Source organism: Balearica regulorum, chromosome 3 (assembly GCF_011004875.1).
Source record: "Balearica regulorum gibbericeps isolate bBalReg1 chromosome 3, bBalReg1.pri, whole genome shotgun sequence".
In the NCBI taxonomy this organism is placed as follows: domain Eukaryota; kingdom Metazoa; phylum Chordata; class Aves; order Gruiformes; family Gruidae; genus Balearica; species Balearica regulorum.
Window position 1 is genome coordinate 123,571,637 of NC_046186.1, and position 16,057 is coordinate 123,587,693.

General features: G+C 38.1%; 2 protein-coding genes across 5 annotated transcripts in view; one reads left to right on the top strand and one right to left on the bottom strand.

Annotated features, from left to right (window-relative positions):
* The window catches only part of FANCL (FA complementation group L), a 30,261-nt gene extending 22,851 nt beyond the window's left edge, over positions 1-7,410 (top strand). For both annotated transcript variants that reach the window (XM_075749873.1, XM_075749874.1), the window contains exons 8-14: positions 2,131-2,281; positions 4,133-4,216; positions 4,804-4,849; positions 4,944-5,025; positions 5,831-5,947; positions 6,281-6,352; positions 6,789-7,410. In XM_075749873.1, the coding sequence (XP_075605988.1) occupies positions 2,131-2,281; positions 4,133-4,216; positions 4,804-4,849; positions 4,944-5,025; positions 5,831-5,947; positions 6,281-6,352; positions 6,789-6,824 (588 nt within the window). In that variant the 3' untranslated portion in view covers positions 6,825-7,410. The remainder of the gene's footprint in view (positions 1-2,130; positions 2,282-4,132; positions 4,217-4,803; positions 4,850-4,943; positions 5,026-5,830; positions 5,948-6,280; positions 6,353-6,788) is intronic.
* The window catches only part of VRK2 (VRK serine/threonine kinase 2), a 45,754-nt gene continuing 36,279 nt past the window's right edge, over positions 6,583-16,057 (bottom strand). For 2 of the 3 annotated variants that reach the window (XM_075749870.1, XM_075749872.1), the window contains exons 11-14: positions 14,260-14,441; positions 10,041-10,214; positions 9,538-9,714; positions 6,583-7,131 (exon numbers count right to left, since the gene is read on the bottom strand). In XM_075749870.1, coding sequence (XP_075605985.1) covers positions 6,889-7,131; positions 9,538-9,714; positions 10,041-10,214; positions 14,260-14,441 — 776 coding nt within the window. In that variant the 3' untranslated portion in view covers positions 6,583-6,888. Of the gene's footprint in view, positions 7,132-8,783; positions 8,876-9,537; positions 9,715-10,040; positions 10,215-14,259; positions 14,442-16,057 lie in introns of all 3 variants that reach the window. The other variant, XM_075749871.1, reaches the window with a different exon arrangement.

A 16,057-nucleotide genomic window follows, 5' to 3' on the forward strand; every position in this document is an offset into this window, starting at 1 on the left:
TGCATTTGTACGGAGGTTACCAAGGAACAAAGAGGTTTTGCTGTTTGACGTTATTAATGACTCTCTTGGTGTAGCATAAACAAAAAAATCCAAACATGATAGCAGTCTTGTCCAAAAGCGGGCAACAACCAAAAATTAGTTGGTTAATCGAATAAAAAGGAATGTTATAGTTTTCATGGTTTGCATGACAAGCATGTGATGTATTTAAATAGCTATAGATGCATTTATGTATATAGCAGGAGACAGCTGGCAACATCAATGAAGCATGCAAATAAGATCAAATGAACAGAGCATTAAAAAAAAAAAAAGATTTAACTACCTTTTTAAGGAACATCATTGAAAAATTACAATTAGTATTAAAATTAATTGGATTTTAAAACTTATCTGTGGGTTATAATCCCTTGATGTTTCTTTTTTCTAGTGAAACCCTTTGAATTCCCGGAAGATAAAGATAAAAATGATTATTAGAGGATTTATCTGTATGTGATATAGAAAAATGTAAAAAATCAAAATGGAAAGCAACTGTTGCAAGTACCAGAAAATTATGCTATTAATTTAAGTGTCATCAGAGCACAAAAGATCACATTTCAGGACGGTGTGAAAATTATTAAAATACTGGAAATAATAGTACTTAAGATGAAGATATTATACTCTAAGATGTGGTTAAGTGACTGACACTATTATATCACTTCAGGTATTATAAAAGTAACAAAATGCTTTTAAAGATAATAAGCGTTACATTTTGAGATTGGCAGTATTCACACTTTTCTGCTTAAGTGCTTTCCTACTTTAATATAATTTAATAACAGCAGGAAAAATGTAGCATTTTATTTCTAAGCCTCACTGTTTCTTTCTAAAATATGTATGTGTAAAATACAAAAACTTATTATATATAAAAATAATATTTCTTCATCTGAGAATGTTCATATAATTTGCTGCTTTTTGTCCAGGTGAGAAAGGAAGAACATAATTACTAAAGATTAAAGGAAACCATTCCACTTATATTTTGTGTTATTTATAGAAAAATACCTCTTTAAGAACTGATCATTTGCTTTGCTTTTTCTTGTTGACCCCAGGAACTTGTTCCCAGGCCAAGAGCAATCTGAAATCTTTTTGCTATCTTTTCTTTTTCTTTTTTTTTTTTTTTTAAAAAAAAAACCCTGTACTTTACCATCTCTTTATCCTAACTGAAGAAATCTTGTCAGTTCTCTCCAATCCTTTCTGCTTTGTACACCTGCATTTAATTGTTACACTTGTGTAAACGATTCCGTGCTCCCAAATGATTCATGTTTTGCACCCTCTGGGCATCTGCATTTGCAAAGGTGTTAACCTGACTGCTGAGCATTTTCTCTACTTGAAGAAGCCTTTCCCTGTAGAAATAGTTACTACTTTTGTGCTCGCTGCTAATTTTTGAGAGACTTCTGCATTGCTGTTCTGTATATTGTCCCGCATAATGAAAGATTTTTCTGATTCTATCTAATCCGCTCTCAAATATTGAAATCCCTTGAGTGTAATCCTCTGATTATTAGATGGTTTCTCCTTCTCTTACTGTATTTACATGGTTTGAAATCTAATGTTAAGTACCTGTTTTTATACTGCTTAATTTTGAGATAATTATGACGTTAGGTTATATTTCTTAGAGCCTTTAAAAATAAATAAGCTGGTTTAGTTCTGAAGATATTTCTGCGTATTTATATTTGGTACCGCTGCCTTGTTGCTCAGCTGAAGTAGAGCCAAAATGTCAGAACATTGGAAGATTAATAGTAGGTAATGATGATTTTTCCTTCAATTTTACAGTAGTGTGTTACAAGTCACAATGCAAATTAATAGCTGTTACCAGTTCTCAGAAAAGTTTTCTGAAAAAATCCAAATCGAATCCAGGTATGATGTATGTATATCACCTGTTAGGACTACCAGGATTAGGGTACCGCCTGTACTCGGGATACAGCTGTTCTTTACTCGTGTTGTTTCAATTAAACCTGAGGTTCAGTGGTTTATGCTACTGCGATACAGTTGGATACATACTAGATTTTAACACTTACTAAATTACCTACAGTTTGTTTTCTAAATATTGTGTATGGCTGTAGGTAGAAACTGTATGCAATTTATTTAAATTTCTTCTTTTCTTAGAACTCCTTAATAGACATCTATAATCAGTTCCTGGCGGCACTGGAATCACTGAAAGAATTCTGGGATGCCATGGATGAAATTGATGGGAAGACATGGGTGCTTGAGCCAGAAAATCCCACACGGAGTGCTACCGGCAGAAGAATTGCAATAGGTATGAAAAGATTTGAAGGAATACAGTGGATTTGAGAAGTAAACCTCGGGGTGCTGCTTTGCTTTGCTTGTCTAAATCAGATGGTGCTTGTTCGAGTTAGGAAAATGAAAGGTCACACTTAAAACCAGCAAGACACACTCTCTTGTGTATTAAAAAAAATAAATAACCTTCCGCAGAATACTGAACCTGTTTAGGAAATTAACGACAACTTTATGGTGTTAGATAAAATGAAAGTTTCTGCAGGAAAATGCAGAAACTGTGTATTTGTAAATTATGAACGTGTAACTGTCAAACATTGAGGACTTGCATGATAACTCTAGAAAAATCAGTATTTGTAAAAAAACCCGGCTTAGATGAAGCCCTTATCTCAGTCACAAATTCCATACTTTTTTAACAGACCGTTACTTTAGATTGATCCTGTCCTGGAAGAGCGAAAGGAATATTGGAGCGCAGAGAAAAGGGGGTTAAAATGGGCAGGTGGAAAGGACGAAGAAATAGGAGAGGAAATTAGAGGCTTACAGTGTTAACCATCTGAAAAAGTACCTTAATTCATATGCTGATGTTTGGCATTTTAAGGTCTTTTTATATATATATGTATAACCTCACACACACACACATATATCTATGGGGTAAGGAGTCCTGTAATTGCAAAGGAGAAACTTGCCACTGTCAGAGGTTAGAGATACAGGGGGAAATGTTATCTTTGAAAGAAGAGTTCTGATTTTTAGCTGAAATCCAAAATGTCAATAGCACATTGTGGAAATCGGAGAACACACAATGGACCAAAGTAGACCTAAGTTGTCCCCGAAAGCCGCGGAAAGCCTGATTGCCCGCAGAGTGAAGAAGGAAAGGAGCTAGTGGGGTGCTGAGCCTGCTCCTTCGCTGGGGGTGGAGGGAGGGACTGGAAGGGACAGGAAAAGTTCAGCAACCGGCTAAAATGACATGGGTCGGACAGCGCTGCTTTTGTGTGTGTGTGTGTGTGTGTGTGTGTGCAGTCAGGGTGGCTTTATCTTGGTTCTGCTCTGCTTTGACACAGACCAATGAAAAGGAAAGAAAAGGCTCAAAAAGCGCCTCACGTTAGATCAATGGAGGGCGATACGAGGCTTTGAGCCCTTTGTTGTCGGTCACAGACAATCTTCAGTTATGACTAAACTTGGATTTCATTCATTCCAATTTCTTCAAGGAGGGCAAGCCTAACTTACCTCTTAATTACAAAAAATGTTTTTATTTAGAAGAGAATTTGCTGTGAGGTTTTTAACCTCGATGCAGAACATTTTTGAGCTGCTTACCCCTTACAAATAGTGGACCTTGTGAGGAGGATGGGGTATCTTGGAAAACATTTGCTGTTTTCAGAAACGTGCCATTGCTCGCTCAGTCACACCAGGAGTGTGCTGGCAGGGGGGAACTGACTTGATTTTACTGCTTAATATTGTCTTTGCACTTCTCTTTTTGACTGCCAAAATGATGAGGAATTAATAACAATTACATCTCTACTACCTTTAAAATTTCACTAAGATTTCAAATGGATTATGTCATCTACCTTGAGTCTGAGTATTCAGAAATAAGTCTTAAGTGTTAAGACAGGTCTATAGGAATTGCAAGACTGGCAGTTATTTTAATCAGTTGCTATTCTTAATTACAGCTCATTTGAATTTAAATATTTAATATATACTGATATTTTGTACAATTAATTTGGATACCTATCAACCTACTTTTTTATTATTTGTAGTAATGAAAACCAGCCCGAATTAACCAATTTAAAACTGCTTTTTAAAAAAGGTTAATGTTTCTGTTTTTCAAATACTTGACAGTGAAGAAAAGCTTCCCCCATGACTTGCTTTCTTGTTGTAGGGAACAACGTTTCGGTGAACGTAGAGGTAGATCCTCGGCATCCAAACATGCTCCCCGAGTGTTATTTTCTTGGAGCAGATCACGGTAAGGCAGCAGACGTACACCGTTTGTTTCTCTTCTAGAATCTCATCTGTAGCGAGCAGATACTAGTGTAAGCGATGTCAGACTCCTGGGGTAAACTTTACTTAAGCAGAGCCGGGATTTAAGCTGAATACGCGTGTAGGAGAGTTTTACACAGTAGATGCTGGGGTTTTTAACAGCCTAAATCCATAGCATGCTGGTTTGCTCTGTGAGGGACACTATTTTCCAGTGCCTTCCTAGCACAGTTTAGAGGGAACCCTGTATCCTGCATTACCCAATCACGTTTGTAACTTAATAAAATTGTCTTTTAAAAAAAATATTAAAAATTTACTACATAGTGTTTGGGAATACTCAAGTCTTCTATTCTGTGTCCTGCAGCTTTTTACCAGCTGCTTAAGATATATAAGATGATATTTTAAATATTAGCATAATGAAGAACTAAAAGCAGTCATGACTTAGGTACCTTAAATAATTCAAGCCCACCAACCCATGCCTTCCCTTGTCAGGGCTGAATTATAAGAGGTCAAATTGGGAGGGGGAGCAAAGGGGACCCTAAAGATGATGTAATTATTTATGTACATTGTTTGCAGTGGTTAACCCTTTGAGAATTAAGCTGAACAACAATATGCACTTATGGTAAGCATCTTTAATAATAAATATAGGTTTGAAACTGAAATGGTATTTGCTGTTCCTAGTGTTGACTTTTTTCCTCTCTCTCTTGCACCTGCAGGGATCCAGAAATCAGTTTATTACAAAACTTGAAAGACCTCTTAGAAATTGATTTTCCATCTCGTGCTGTGTTAGAAAAAAGCGTAAGTTGCTTTTTGTTAATGATCAGTTAGTTGTTACTTCTCAATAAGTAAAATTTAAATGGTCACTTTATAACTGCCAGCAAAAAATAGGAGACTTAGAAGAGAGGTAATTGGATTAATATATTGTCATAAGGACTTCTGAACTTCAAGCAACAATTGTCAGAGCTTGTTAACCTTTGATTAGAGGTGCACACTTTCCTGTGGCCTTCATAGCAGTAAGGCGATTAATAACAGGCTTCACTATTAAAAGGGAGAGAGGAAGTTCCAGAGTAGCTAATGAGGGGTGGAAAATCCAAACATTGTTATGGATGTTGATGACTTAAGTTCTAATTAGGTAGAGCTGCTTAGAGGGGACGAGAGGCCATCCAAATACTGGTGCATTTCAAACAAACTCAGAATTAATTTTTGACAATGTTGTAACACTGGATTACTAGCTTTGCTTTCACTTGTGAAATTTTTAAATTAATATCTGACTGCAAGGTCTTGGGTCTAATGTCCAAATGTAATGACAAATCATTGTGTTTAATAAAAAAGAACCAGTGGGGCCCCCAAGAGTATGAAAATGCTTGTCAAACTAGATGTAATTCAGTGAGAGGATAAAATACAGCCTAACAAAGTCTTGGACATCTGGCAACTAATCTCACTCTTTATACCCTAATGGCGTAAACACGTATATTGAGGGCAAAAATATTTAGTAGTTCTAAGGAATAAAAAATGCAAAAGCAAGGACAAATAGATGAACATGTACCAGCCCCGTTTCTTCCTTGCAGTTGTAGTGTAAGCTAAACCATGTTGTGTTTTTCAGGATTTTGCCAAGGACTGTGGAATCTGCTACGCCTATCGACTGCACGGCACTACTCCAGATCAAGTGTGTGACGATCCCCGATGCGGACAACCTTATCACCAGGCTTGCCTGTATGAGGTAAAGTAATTAATGGGACAAACTTGCTCACTAACTCACAGATTCTAGAAAACAGGCTCTGCCCACTTACATTTCAGATGAAGCAAAAGCCTTTAAGGAGTGCTATGCCAGTCACTCACTGTGTTTCCTCTTGTCTTTTAAGCCACAATTCAGAAATAAGCTCCCTGCGGAAGGGAACCTGCCTCGCTTTGTGGTTATACAGCCCCTGACTTGACACACGCTATGTCAGATGTTGATCAAATGAACTCTGTTTGGAAAAACCCCTGGTAATAGAGCCTTCGTAAATTTGATGTGAAACAAATGTGAATTTTAATCCACTTACTTGTGTTGCAGTGGCTACAAGGTCTTCCTTCTAGCAGACAGAGTTTTAATGTCATCTTTGGTGAATGTCCTTATTGTAATAAGGTAAGGAAATCTCGTGAAAATGAGTGATTGAACTAAATAGTGTGGCAAAAACTGTAACAAAGTCAGTTGTAAAATACAATTTGTGGCTACTCTTCCCTTTACCCACTGGAATAAAGAGAGGAAATCTTTAAATTCCCATGCATGTAATGCATCAGTGTTTTCTGAAACAGTATAAAGAGGGCTACACTTATCACCATACTAGTGTCAGAGTAATTAAATATCACACCCCGTTGTATTTCATGAGACTTTTTTAATGTTGCTGTAGCAAAGGTCCAGTTTCAGGGAAAAAAAGAAGAATCCCAACATTCATAACACCAAACAGTCTCGTACAAACAGTTCAGTGCATACATAACTATTGAGTGCGGATTTGGAAATTGAGAACTTGCCTTTAAAAGAGCTGTACTGACAGTATTATTTTAAAACATCTTTTTTCAAGCCACTAACACTGAAATCTTCAACCAAGAAACTTTGAGAAGAAACCACGTGATGGGAACACCACTGCACACCCTTACACTGGAGATACGAAAACCACGATGTCAAAGAAAATACAAGGAAAGTAATATTAGTAGCAGAAGTACAAGTATGGCTATGCTGTAGTGGTACGTTTCCTCAGTAAATGCAAGTTTGAATATAACAGATAAAGAAGGACGCGTGATGTCAGAACCAGTTTCTGGCGATGATACAGGATGATCTGTAGTAAGGAGTCGATCGTGTTTCTGTTTGGATTCTGAGAGCATTGCTTGGAGGTCAAATGGTGGGAATTCTCTTGCAGTGTCTTTCTGCAGGGGAAAAAAAAATTACACTAAATACTGAATTTCTAGAGTAAACAATACAGTTCATACAAAGTCTTAACTCTGGAATTTGCAGGGTATAAGTATATTGTGTATTATTAAGTGTATAATGTTAGGTATGATTAAACATCTTCTAAAGAGACATAGTCGATGTTTATTACTGAAGTCAACAGCTGAAATTCTTCTGTATCTTTAATATATTGTTTTTGAAAAGCGGTAAAGTCTTTACAGCATTTCTGCTAATAAAGTTCTAGCCTGGAAACCCCAGACATTACTCTGACGTTTGATTTGCTGTTTTATTTTGTGTAAGTTTTTGCATTTCCTAGTGAAGCTGAAGTCCTCCTGATTTACCATAGAAAGCATAAATATGCTGGTAGGGTGGGATTTGTTCTAGTTCGATACAGTGGCATTTTGGGGGTTTTTTGGGGTCTACAGAAGCACTGTCATCCTTAGCTTACCTTTTTGATCTCCATCTCAGCATAGAAATGTTTCTTGGTTTAATTTATACCTAAACCATACCTGCTTTCCAGCAGCATCCTACAAAGCAGACCAATCGTTCTTTCATTTTCCCAGCTCTGATGTTTTCCTGATTGTACTTCCCCAAAAGATAAACCAGAGAGGAAGACAACTTTCCCTCCAGGTTCTGTATTCAGACCTGTAACTGCGTCATCTGTTACTGGCACCAGGGTGGCCATCCCGTCTAAGCGTCTACGCTACAGCGAGGTGCCTGCAGGTAACTACTCCAGGCAGCTGCCTAACCACAGCGCTTGGAATTGCTCTCTGGAGAATAGTGTGGCGACGGGCTGTCAGGCAGTTCCTGCGTGAACCATTGGTTCTTCTCCCCCTTTGTGCCTGAAGAATCCTGAATTTTCATAATCTCAGTGCTCTAAAGTTTCCCATACAGCTTTTCCTTTATCTAATCTCCTAAATTATGTGAAAGGAATTGAGAGGAAGGCTGTAAAATGAAACTAATACAATCCTGCCTTTTTTTTTCCCCCTCCGGTTTCTCCTCTGAATATCTTAAATGTTATCTGACATCTATTTTCACTCTCCCCTATTATGCACAATATTCAGTAGTACTGCAGAACTACTCTACATAGATGCAGTTTTATTAATCATATTGGACTAGCAGCTTTTCCTTTATAAAGACTAAATCAAAACACAAATATAATTAAATACTGGACCAGTGATTGGTCCCATTTCTGTAGAAATGTACTTTTCCTTCCTCCCACAAGAAGGACAGACAAACAAATCCCCAAGTTACTCTCCGGTGTCAAGATCTACACTCCATACCATGTGCTTGCTGTTCAAGTAAACAGGAAGTTACACAAACTATTTTTTTTTTTCCAATGTCATGTTGGAAACCTAAACAGGGTTCTCTTTCCTTATCTACGTCTTTCTTAGGACTAACACTAGCTTTTATACCAAATATACAGGAGGGAGGAGATTTGTTTTTTGGTTTTTTTGCTAATATTTTTTAAGTTTAAATTTGAGGACTAGGAAGCAGCACTGGAATATCTTCCTATTACAAAGTTGTATTTATTACTTCAGGTCGCTGTTGTGTCAGGACTCCAGAGACTTTCCCAAATCTGTCTCCCTTGCTCTCACCCAAATCATCTCCAAAAAATTGTTCTGCTCACCACTTTACTGCCTGATGCTCTCGGGTACAGCTCTGCTTTTTCTGCTTCACTCTCCTAGCTTGTACCGGAGTCTCCAGGCAGTGATCAGCAGACTGCTTGAAGCAAAGAATTTTGGATTAATAATAAAGCTAGCTTTCAAGTTGTATTTTTGTGCTTATTAGAAATTGTTCTCATTTAACAAGTTATTTTTCTGTAAGAAAGAAAAATGGGGTAGAATCTCTTTGTTAAAATACACTTAAACTCCACAGAAAAGGAGTACAGCGTGATTACTAAGATGTACTTTATTCTGCATTATTTTTACTAAAACCTTGATTAATTTTTTCATCCTTTTTTTATATATGGTTGAAGACTAAGACTGAATATATTCATTCAACCCTTTTATGCAGTCAATTACTAATAATATTCGAGGTGAGTTAGTTAACTACTACAATCCTCAGATTAAAAAGTCAGAATTTAAGAAAGAACTTTAATTAGTGTGCTGTGAAGTTTTCCACTACGTAGAAAAGGAAACAACTGAAGTAAGTTCCTACCAAGAAAACAACAGGGTCCACAAAGGGAGACTGTCATTTCCCAGCACTTTTATCTGCACACAGAGCGTTAGCTCAGGAATAGTAGGAGGCAAGCAACTATACACAATCTGTAGTGTTTGTGGCAAACATCTAGTTTGCATACATTTAAACTGTTAGTTTTAGAAAAGCTGATCTATCTTTCACAGGGTGCCATGACAGCTCTAAGGTAACACCAAAAGCCTCACCTGTTGCGGGCGGCCAGGCTCCTGAACCGTAGTGTAGGATTTAACGGGCTTCTCTTCAGCCTGGAATTGCCGGCGTGTTACCCGAGCGTGGGGCCTGCTTAGGCCGTAAGATTCGTCCTCTTTCCCCGTGTTTTGCGTCTGCTGAGCTGGTTTGGGTGACGGCTTCAGGAAGTGAACCTGTTGATGTACAGACAGTAATTCTGTATGGCTGAAAAGAGTTTGGGAAAGTTCAAAATTATCACAGGTACCATTCCAACACTTGGACCTGTCAGGTTTGAGACAGGCAAGGGTAGGGCCCAGTTCGTGCTTACTCGGTGGGCTTACAAGAAACTCAGAGGTTTATGTTTGGAGTAATACCAGCCAGTAAGAATAGGCCAACTTCTGGAGTTTGTGACACAGCACTGGGCTTTTTTCAAGCCCTCTTTTTCCTTTTCCACCCCAAAAGGTGACCATTGAGCTAACAGAGCAGCCAAGACTCCCAGGAGATACCACGCGTTACTCACCTGCTGAGGCTGTGTTTGGTGACGCATCCTGTTTAATTTACTTGGCTTTTCTTCATCTTGGAGTTGTTTCCCAGTTACCCCAGTACAGGCTTTGTTTTGACAGACGTATTCTTCACCTTCCATCATTTTTTGCTTCTGCTGAACTGGTTTTGGCGTAGGCTTCGGTAAGCGACCCTGTTGATGTGCAGTGAACAATTTTGTATACTGAAAAAACGTCAGTATTTCAAAAGGAAAACTGTTCTATCTTCAGTACCAAGAACGCAGAATCAGAGAAAGTTTTTTCTTTCTCAAAAGAATTGTTTCCAGCATTTTAATTATCAATAAAAGTCTTCTTCAAAGAATACAAAGTTAGAGCCATGCTGTACTTGGGAAGTACGCTATAAACTAAACTTCAGTTCTACATTTCAAACCATTCACTAACACCCTTTATTGGGAACGGTGACAGTAAGTTGCAGTTCGTTTCATAACACGTAGAGCTGAATGCATTTCATGTCACTGGATTGAGTCACATGCAAAACTCTCAGATTACCCGAGTCAGAAGATGTCATGATTATCTCATTTAAGAGTTAAAGCCCATTTTTTTTGGAGTCTTCTAAAATGTAAACGGGGAATATGCGGTGAACAGTTGCATGAGTTAGTTAGTTAATGCAAGTTTTTTTCCAGTGCTGCTCTAAGCACTCAGTATCAAACGATGTCTGGTTTTGGCTTTTGGAACTTGGAAGACAACCGTAGCCAAAACACAGGCTGTATGCCACATGCCTTTGGTACTTCTGGCACACTAATAACTCTGTAACTGTAACGTTTGCATACGGTCCTCTACGCAGCAGCTGGATCTCAATAAAGCAGCTAAAAAAGAAAGAATGAGCTGCTTTTTATACTGCAAATTAAATACATACAGGAAATAGAAATTGCACAACCTAAATACCCCTGGAAGTGCCAGTAAGCACTTCACATATTAATCCAAAACGCCTTTTAAGAATATACAATTATTAATGTTTAGAAACATAAAGGTGTATCTGTTCTGAGTAACAACTCAAGCTAGTTCCAAACAGTCTACACCTCAGCACGTAACACTGGCGACAGCCCTGAGAAATGGAGTTGCACAGGTGAGGCTCCAAATGCCACGCTGACCGTTACCTAAATGCTCTTTTCTCTGCATCACAGCACCATACTGCACCATGCAAGAACTGCTAAATCCTGTTGACGGCTAACTCCGGTATCTTCACAATGTATACATACCTTAAAGGACCACATCGCTTTCAAAACAGGGCTCGCAGCACTTGTGAAAATACTTATAATTTTTTTTTTTTTTTTTTTTTTTAAAAATCACCATATTCCATACTAAGATAAATGACAGGTTGGTATCGATTTAACATTTTTTAATATGAAATCCACAAAATCTAGCAGGTAATCAGCCAGCCTGACCATAGGCCATTTGGCCCTAATGCTAGCACTTTCTCTAGGTGAAAAAGCCGAAAATATTGATCCAGTGCCAAAATCTGCAGTAAACACATTTGAGAATGAACGCAATTAATTAATATTTTATCACCTCTGTTTGGTGTGCAATTGAAACAAAGAACCGGGACATAGGCGCTGTTACACTTTTTATGTTATTTCAAGATTAGATTCACGTACTATACAGGGAGCTGCATCTTAAAATTCATGTTCTGTAGCAATTCCTCTTCACATCATCTTCAAGGAGCTAGCGTTACAGGATCCCCTTATTGGTACTTACGGGTGTTTACTGGTCTTCAGAAGGGAATTGACCCAAAATCACCTCTTTCTTGTGTACCAAACTGGTAGAGGTGGAATCAGACAGGTCATCTGGAGTCAGATTCTGCTCATAAGCAAGAAGTGAGGAGACAGTGGATTGTTTGTAGTGGCTCCCACTATTCTTAGGTTGCCTCTTTAATGGGAGAAGTGTTTGGTGAATAAAAGGAGAGGTGGAAAGGGAATGCAGAGGGCCGAGATGAAAAGAGTCAGACCTAGGATAACGACAGACAGTGCCGTGAAGAGATGCAGTGGGAAGTGCCTGCCTGTCATCGAACACTTTGTCAGGACTGTAGCACCAAAGTGCACCAGGCCTTGAATATCCTTCACAGCCACAGATTGAAAAATCGCATTTTCTGAAAACAGCAATACATTTAGAGAAAGTTCAGTTATCTGCTCTCTCGACTTGTATTTCAGTACTCCTTAGGTCCGTTGAATAATCCTAAAAATTTCCTTTCTGCAGCTGTTCTGCAGCAAACGTTACAGAAAACTTGTGCATGTAAGCAGCAGAACTGGCTGAAGAAACACACTCAAGTAAAAACCTGGTGATCATTGAAGAAACCATTCTTACTACTCCACGAAGCAAGACAACATTAAAAATTTCTCTGGAAAAGTGATGACAGGTGCCAAGATTTAGCAATATGCAGACATACTCCCTTCTCTGATCTTGTTCTTGGCCATCAAAACCAATTCTGCTTAGTCCTCCAGCACAAGAGTGGTGATAACTGACACTCCTCATTCACGGATTTTTCAGTGAGGTTGCACACTTGCAAATAGCAAGTGCTACGGCAGCTTTTACAGCCTGGAAGGTCAGGATCATCTTTTATACCAGCGTACTGTCAAGTCTTCGGCCAGGCAATAAGAAAATAGATTTACTATTCAGTATCTGACTAAGAAATCAAAGACTCTTGGGAACCAGAGATCCAACAGGATCAGCTGGAAATCAGTTAACAGCTACCTGAGATTTCAGTTTGGTTCAGAAAACAGTACAAATGTAAAAAAAAAAAAAAAAAAAAAAAGCTTCTCAAATTAGCAAGGACAAAGTGGTCTCCATCATAGCAAGAGAAACACCGTCACTGAAATAGCTTTTGGTTTTATTAAAAAAAAAAAGTAGCGATAAAACCAGAAAAGTCAATAAAATTGCTAAAATAAGTATCTGTAATTACCAAGATCAAAACCCAATGCCTTTTTATTAAACATGAACTTTTGTTCTGCCTTCCATAATACGTAAATAGTGCTGACAATTGGTTCGTGAGGCACTTGCTACAATAAAATGTAATTGTATCATGAGAGAAAGGTGACAATCAGGAGATCATGAAAAAATTACATATTCTCACTGGTGGTTAATTAGCCATGCAAAACCCCCTCAAACAGATATTCTCTTCTATTAGGAATGATTACTATGCAGGCCTACAGATGTCAATACCACAGTCATTCAAATACTTCTTTCCCTACTAATTGAAGGTTGTAAAGCTCTGGTGCCAAGGTTTTGCTTCCAAAGAGCTAATTTATGACTAGAAGGATATTTTATGTCTTCAGTTGCAGCAGCTACAAAACTCAGCAAATCAGAACCATCTGTGCACTGATACTTGAATCACCATTCATCTAGCAGCCTATCAGTCACATTAGTTTGCATCCTGCATTCTTGGCTCACGTACACTTGTGATGGTCCAAAGTTCACCAGAAATATTAAAAATGAATGGTACCCTGACCCTGCCTTATTGCACACGCATCCGAGACAGAAACGGGGCTTTTGCATACGGGGAGTTTCCAGGCAGAGGTATGATGGGACTGACATTTCACAGCAAGTCCAGCAAGACTGCTAATTACCTCAATCTCCCCTTATTAAAACACAGGTTTATTAACTGTATAGTTTCAGACTTAAAAGTACAAAAGGAAAATATAACACGATAGCTGTCAGTTTTAAAATTCTGTGTTAGTGCATCACATAGCACTGCATACCAATAACACAGTTAAATCCCAGAATAATACCTCCTCCACATTAGCGGCTGCAGGAGTATAAAGGCAAATGACAAAGAACAGTCTGAAAGCGAGAAAATGAATTAAATGCTTGCACTAATAAAGGTAACTTTGCTTTTAATCTGGAACGAAGGAAAAACCTGGCATTCAGGCTCGTCTTCAAGATGTTAGTGAACAAAGTCCTTGACTTCCCCATTATCCTGAAAGTAAATCATTCTCCACAGACCTACCGCTTTGAAGTGAGAGGCTGCAGGTCAAAAGGACTCATGACAGTTCTTCCTCCTTAAGGGTTGACATCCCACTTTTTAGCAAAGCCAGGGGAAACAGGAATTAACAAACACAGTGTATTTAAGGCAAAAGAACTGCTGTGTCAGTCTCATTTTGAGATCTTAAACTATTTCCTCCTCTACAAAAGAAAAGGCAACGATCAAGCAGATGTCAGACATAATCCCAGCACTGTCTGACTTACTTTTGACACTTTAGCAGCACAGTGATTTTGTGTGCCTGCTGTAGCGGAAAATTCCAGAGGGCCATCGTAGCGAGTTCCACTTGACTCCAGTCCATCCAGCAGGATTTTCTTGAGCGCTTGATACTTTGGCTTCTCATCATAAGCTAAGCCATAAACACATGCCAAAAACTTGGATATTTCACCTGTAGAGCATATTTTAATGTAAATTTCACATGGTGTAGACCTAGAACTTCAGAAAGAATTGAATTCCAAAATGGAATCCTGCACTGCCAAACAAGATGACACAATTTCAGCTGAAGATACGCTCAAAACACAGAACTGACAATATCTCGCCTTTTCGAGATGCGAAAAGGAAAAGGTAGACTTGGACAAACAAGGTAACACCCTCAAGTGCCATGTCTTATACACATACACTAATTCTTATAATACTGAAAGCTATCGAAGTATAAAAATTAATCAAAATACTTTATAGACAAATAGTGATAGTTCTGTATAAAATAGAAGTATTTTATATTTGAAAGACCATAATACCCCTTTAAATATTAACTACTCTCAACAACACTATTTTAATCTGCATAGATATTATACTTTGAATGCTTTGGGGAAAAAAGCAACCTTTTTTTTTTTTTAACTTCTAATACTTGGACAAATATTGGTTTTGAGATTACATCCCTAAACCAGTCTCACAGCAGCATTATTTTGCTATCATTATCGAGTGGTTCTAGAAACAGAGAAACCACTGAATGGGCAGAAATGAAGCTATTAGGAAAAACATTTTGGGGGCGGGGCGGGAGTGTGTGTGTCAAGCTTTTCTTTCAATTGAAGACCCAAGCATATCCTAAAACTGGAGAACTACACCAGATATTACATCGGGTAAAATCCCAGAAAAGATTTATACTAAATATGCATACACACCATGAATATACTTTATGCAATATATGATGCATTCCAATAATGCAAATACAGAAATGTATTAATAAGTGAATAAGTGCATAAAGTGAATAAGTGAATAAATCAAAAATAGATACTGACCTTTGAAGGAAGTTTGGTGTTTTCCCTGGGTTACTTTTGTATTTCAGTGAAGGAAGAAACATACAATAAGACAAACCGTCCATTCGTTTGCTTTTTCAAACTCTGACTGCTAAGCAATAAGCCTTTCGTAGACAGTTGCTTACTATGTCCATACTAACAGCTAATTCTGTTTCTAAGATAGTCACTATTTCCTAACACCTTGGACTACACAGGGCCAAGATCCCTTATGCCACTCTATGGTGTACATCACACATGAGGCTGATCAAGATTTTGACACTGCCACACACCGGGGTTCAAATTTAGCCCTCAGTGTCTATCTCCTCTACTTCGTACTTGTTCATGGGATAATGCAGGAAAGCAACAGAAAGAAAAGAGCAATAAAAACATTAAGTATCCTGTACCAGTAAGCATCAAGTATCATTTATTGCAGAGTGACCAGCATTCCACAGCATCCAGAAATTTACCTTCTGCCCTTGCAGTAAACAAGCCTTTGAGGTAAAAATGCTTGAAATATAATAAGCTTGTACATGAAGGGCCTGATCCAGTTGCCCTGAAGTCAGAAATATTACTTCAATTAAATGGCACCCTGAATTAATGAGTGTGACATATAATCTAACAATGAGTATCACATAACTACTGTGTTATCAGCTAAATCCAGATGTTGCAGGCTGAATTCTTCTGTTGGATGAGTTTGTGTAAGAGTGGTTCATGCAGGCTTGATTCCAAGGGGTTGATTCAAGGATGACTCCTGCTTGCACACTCCGGT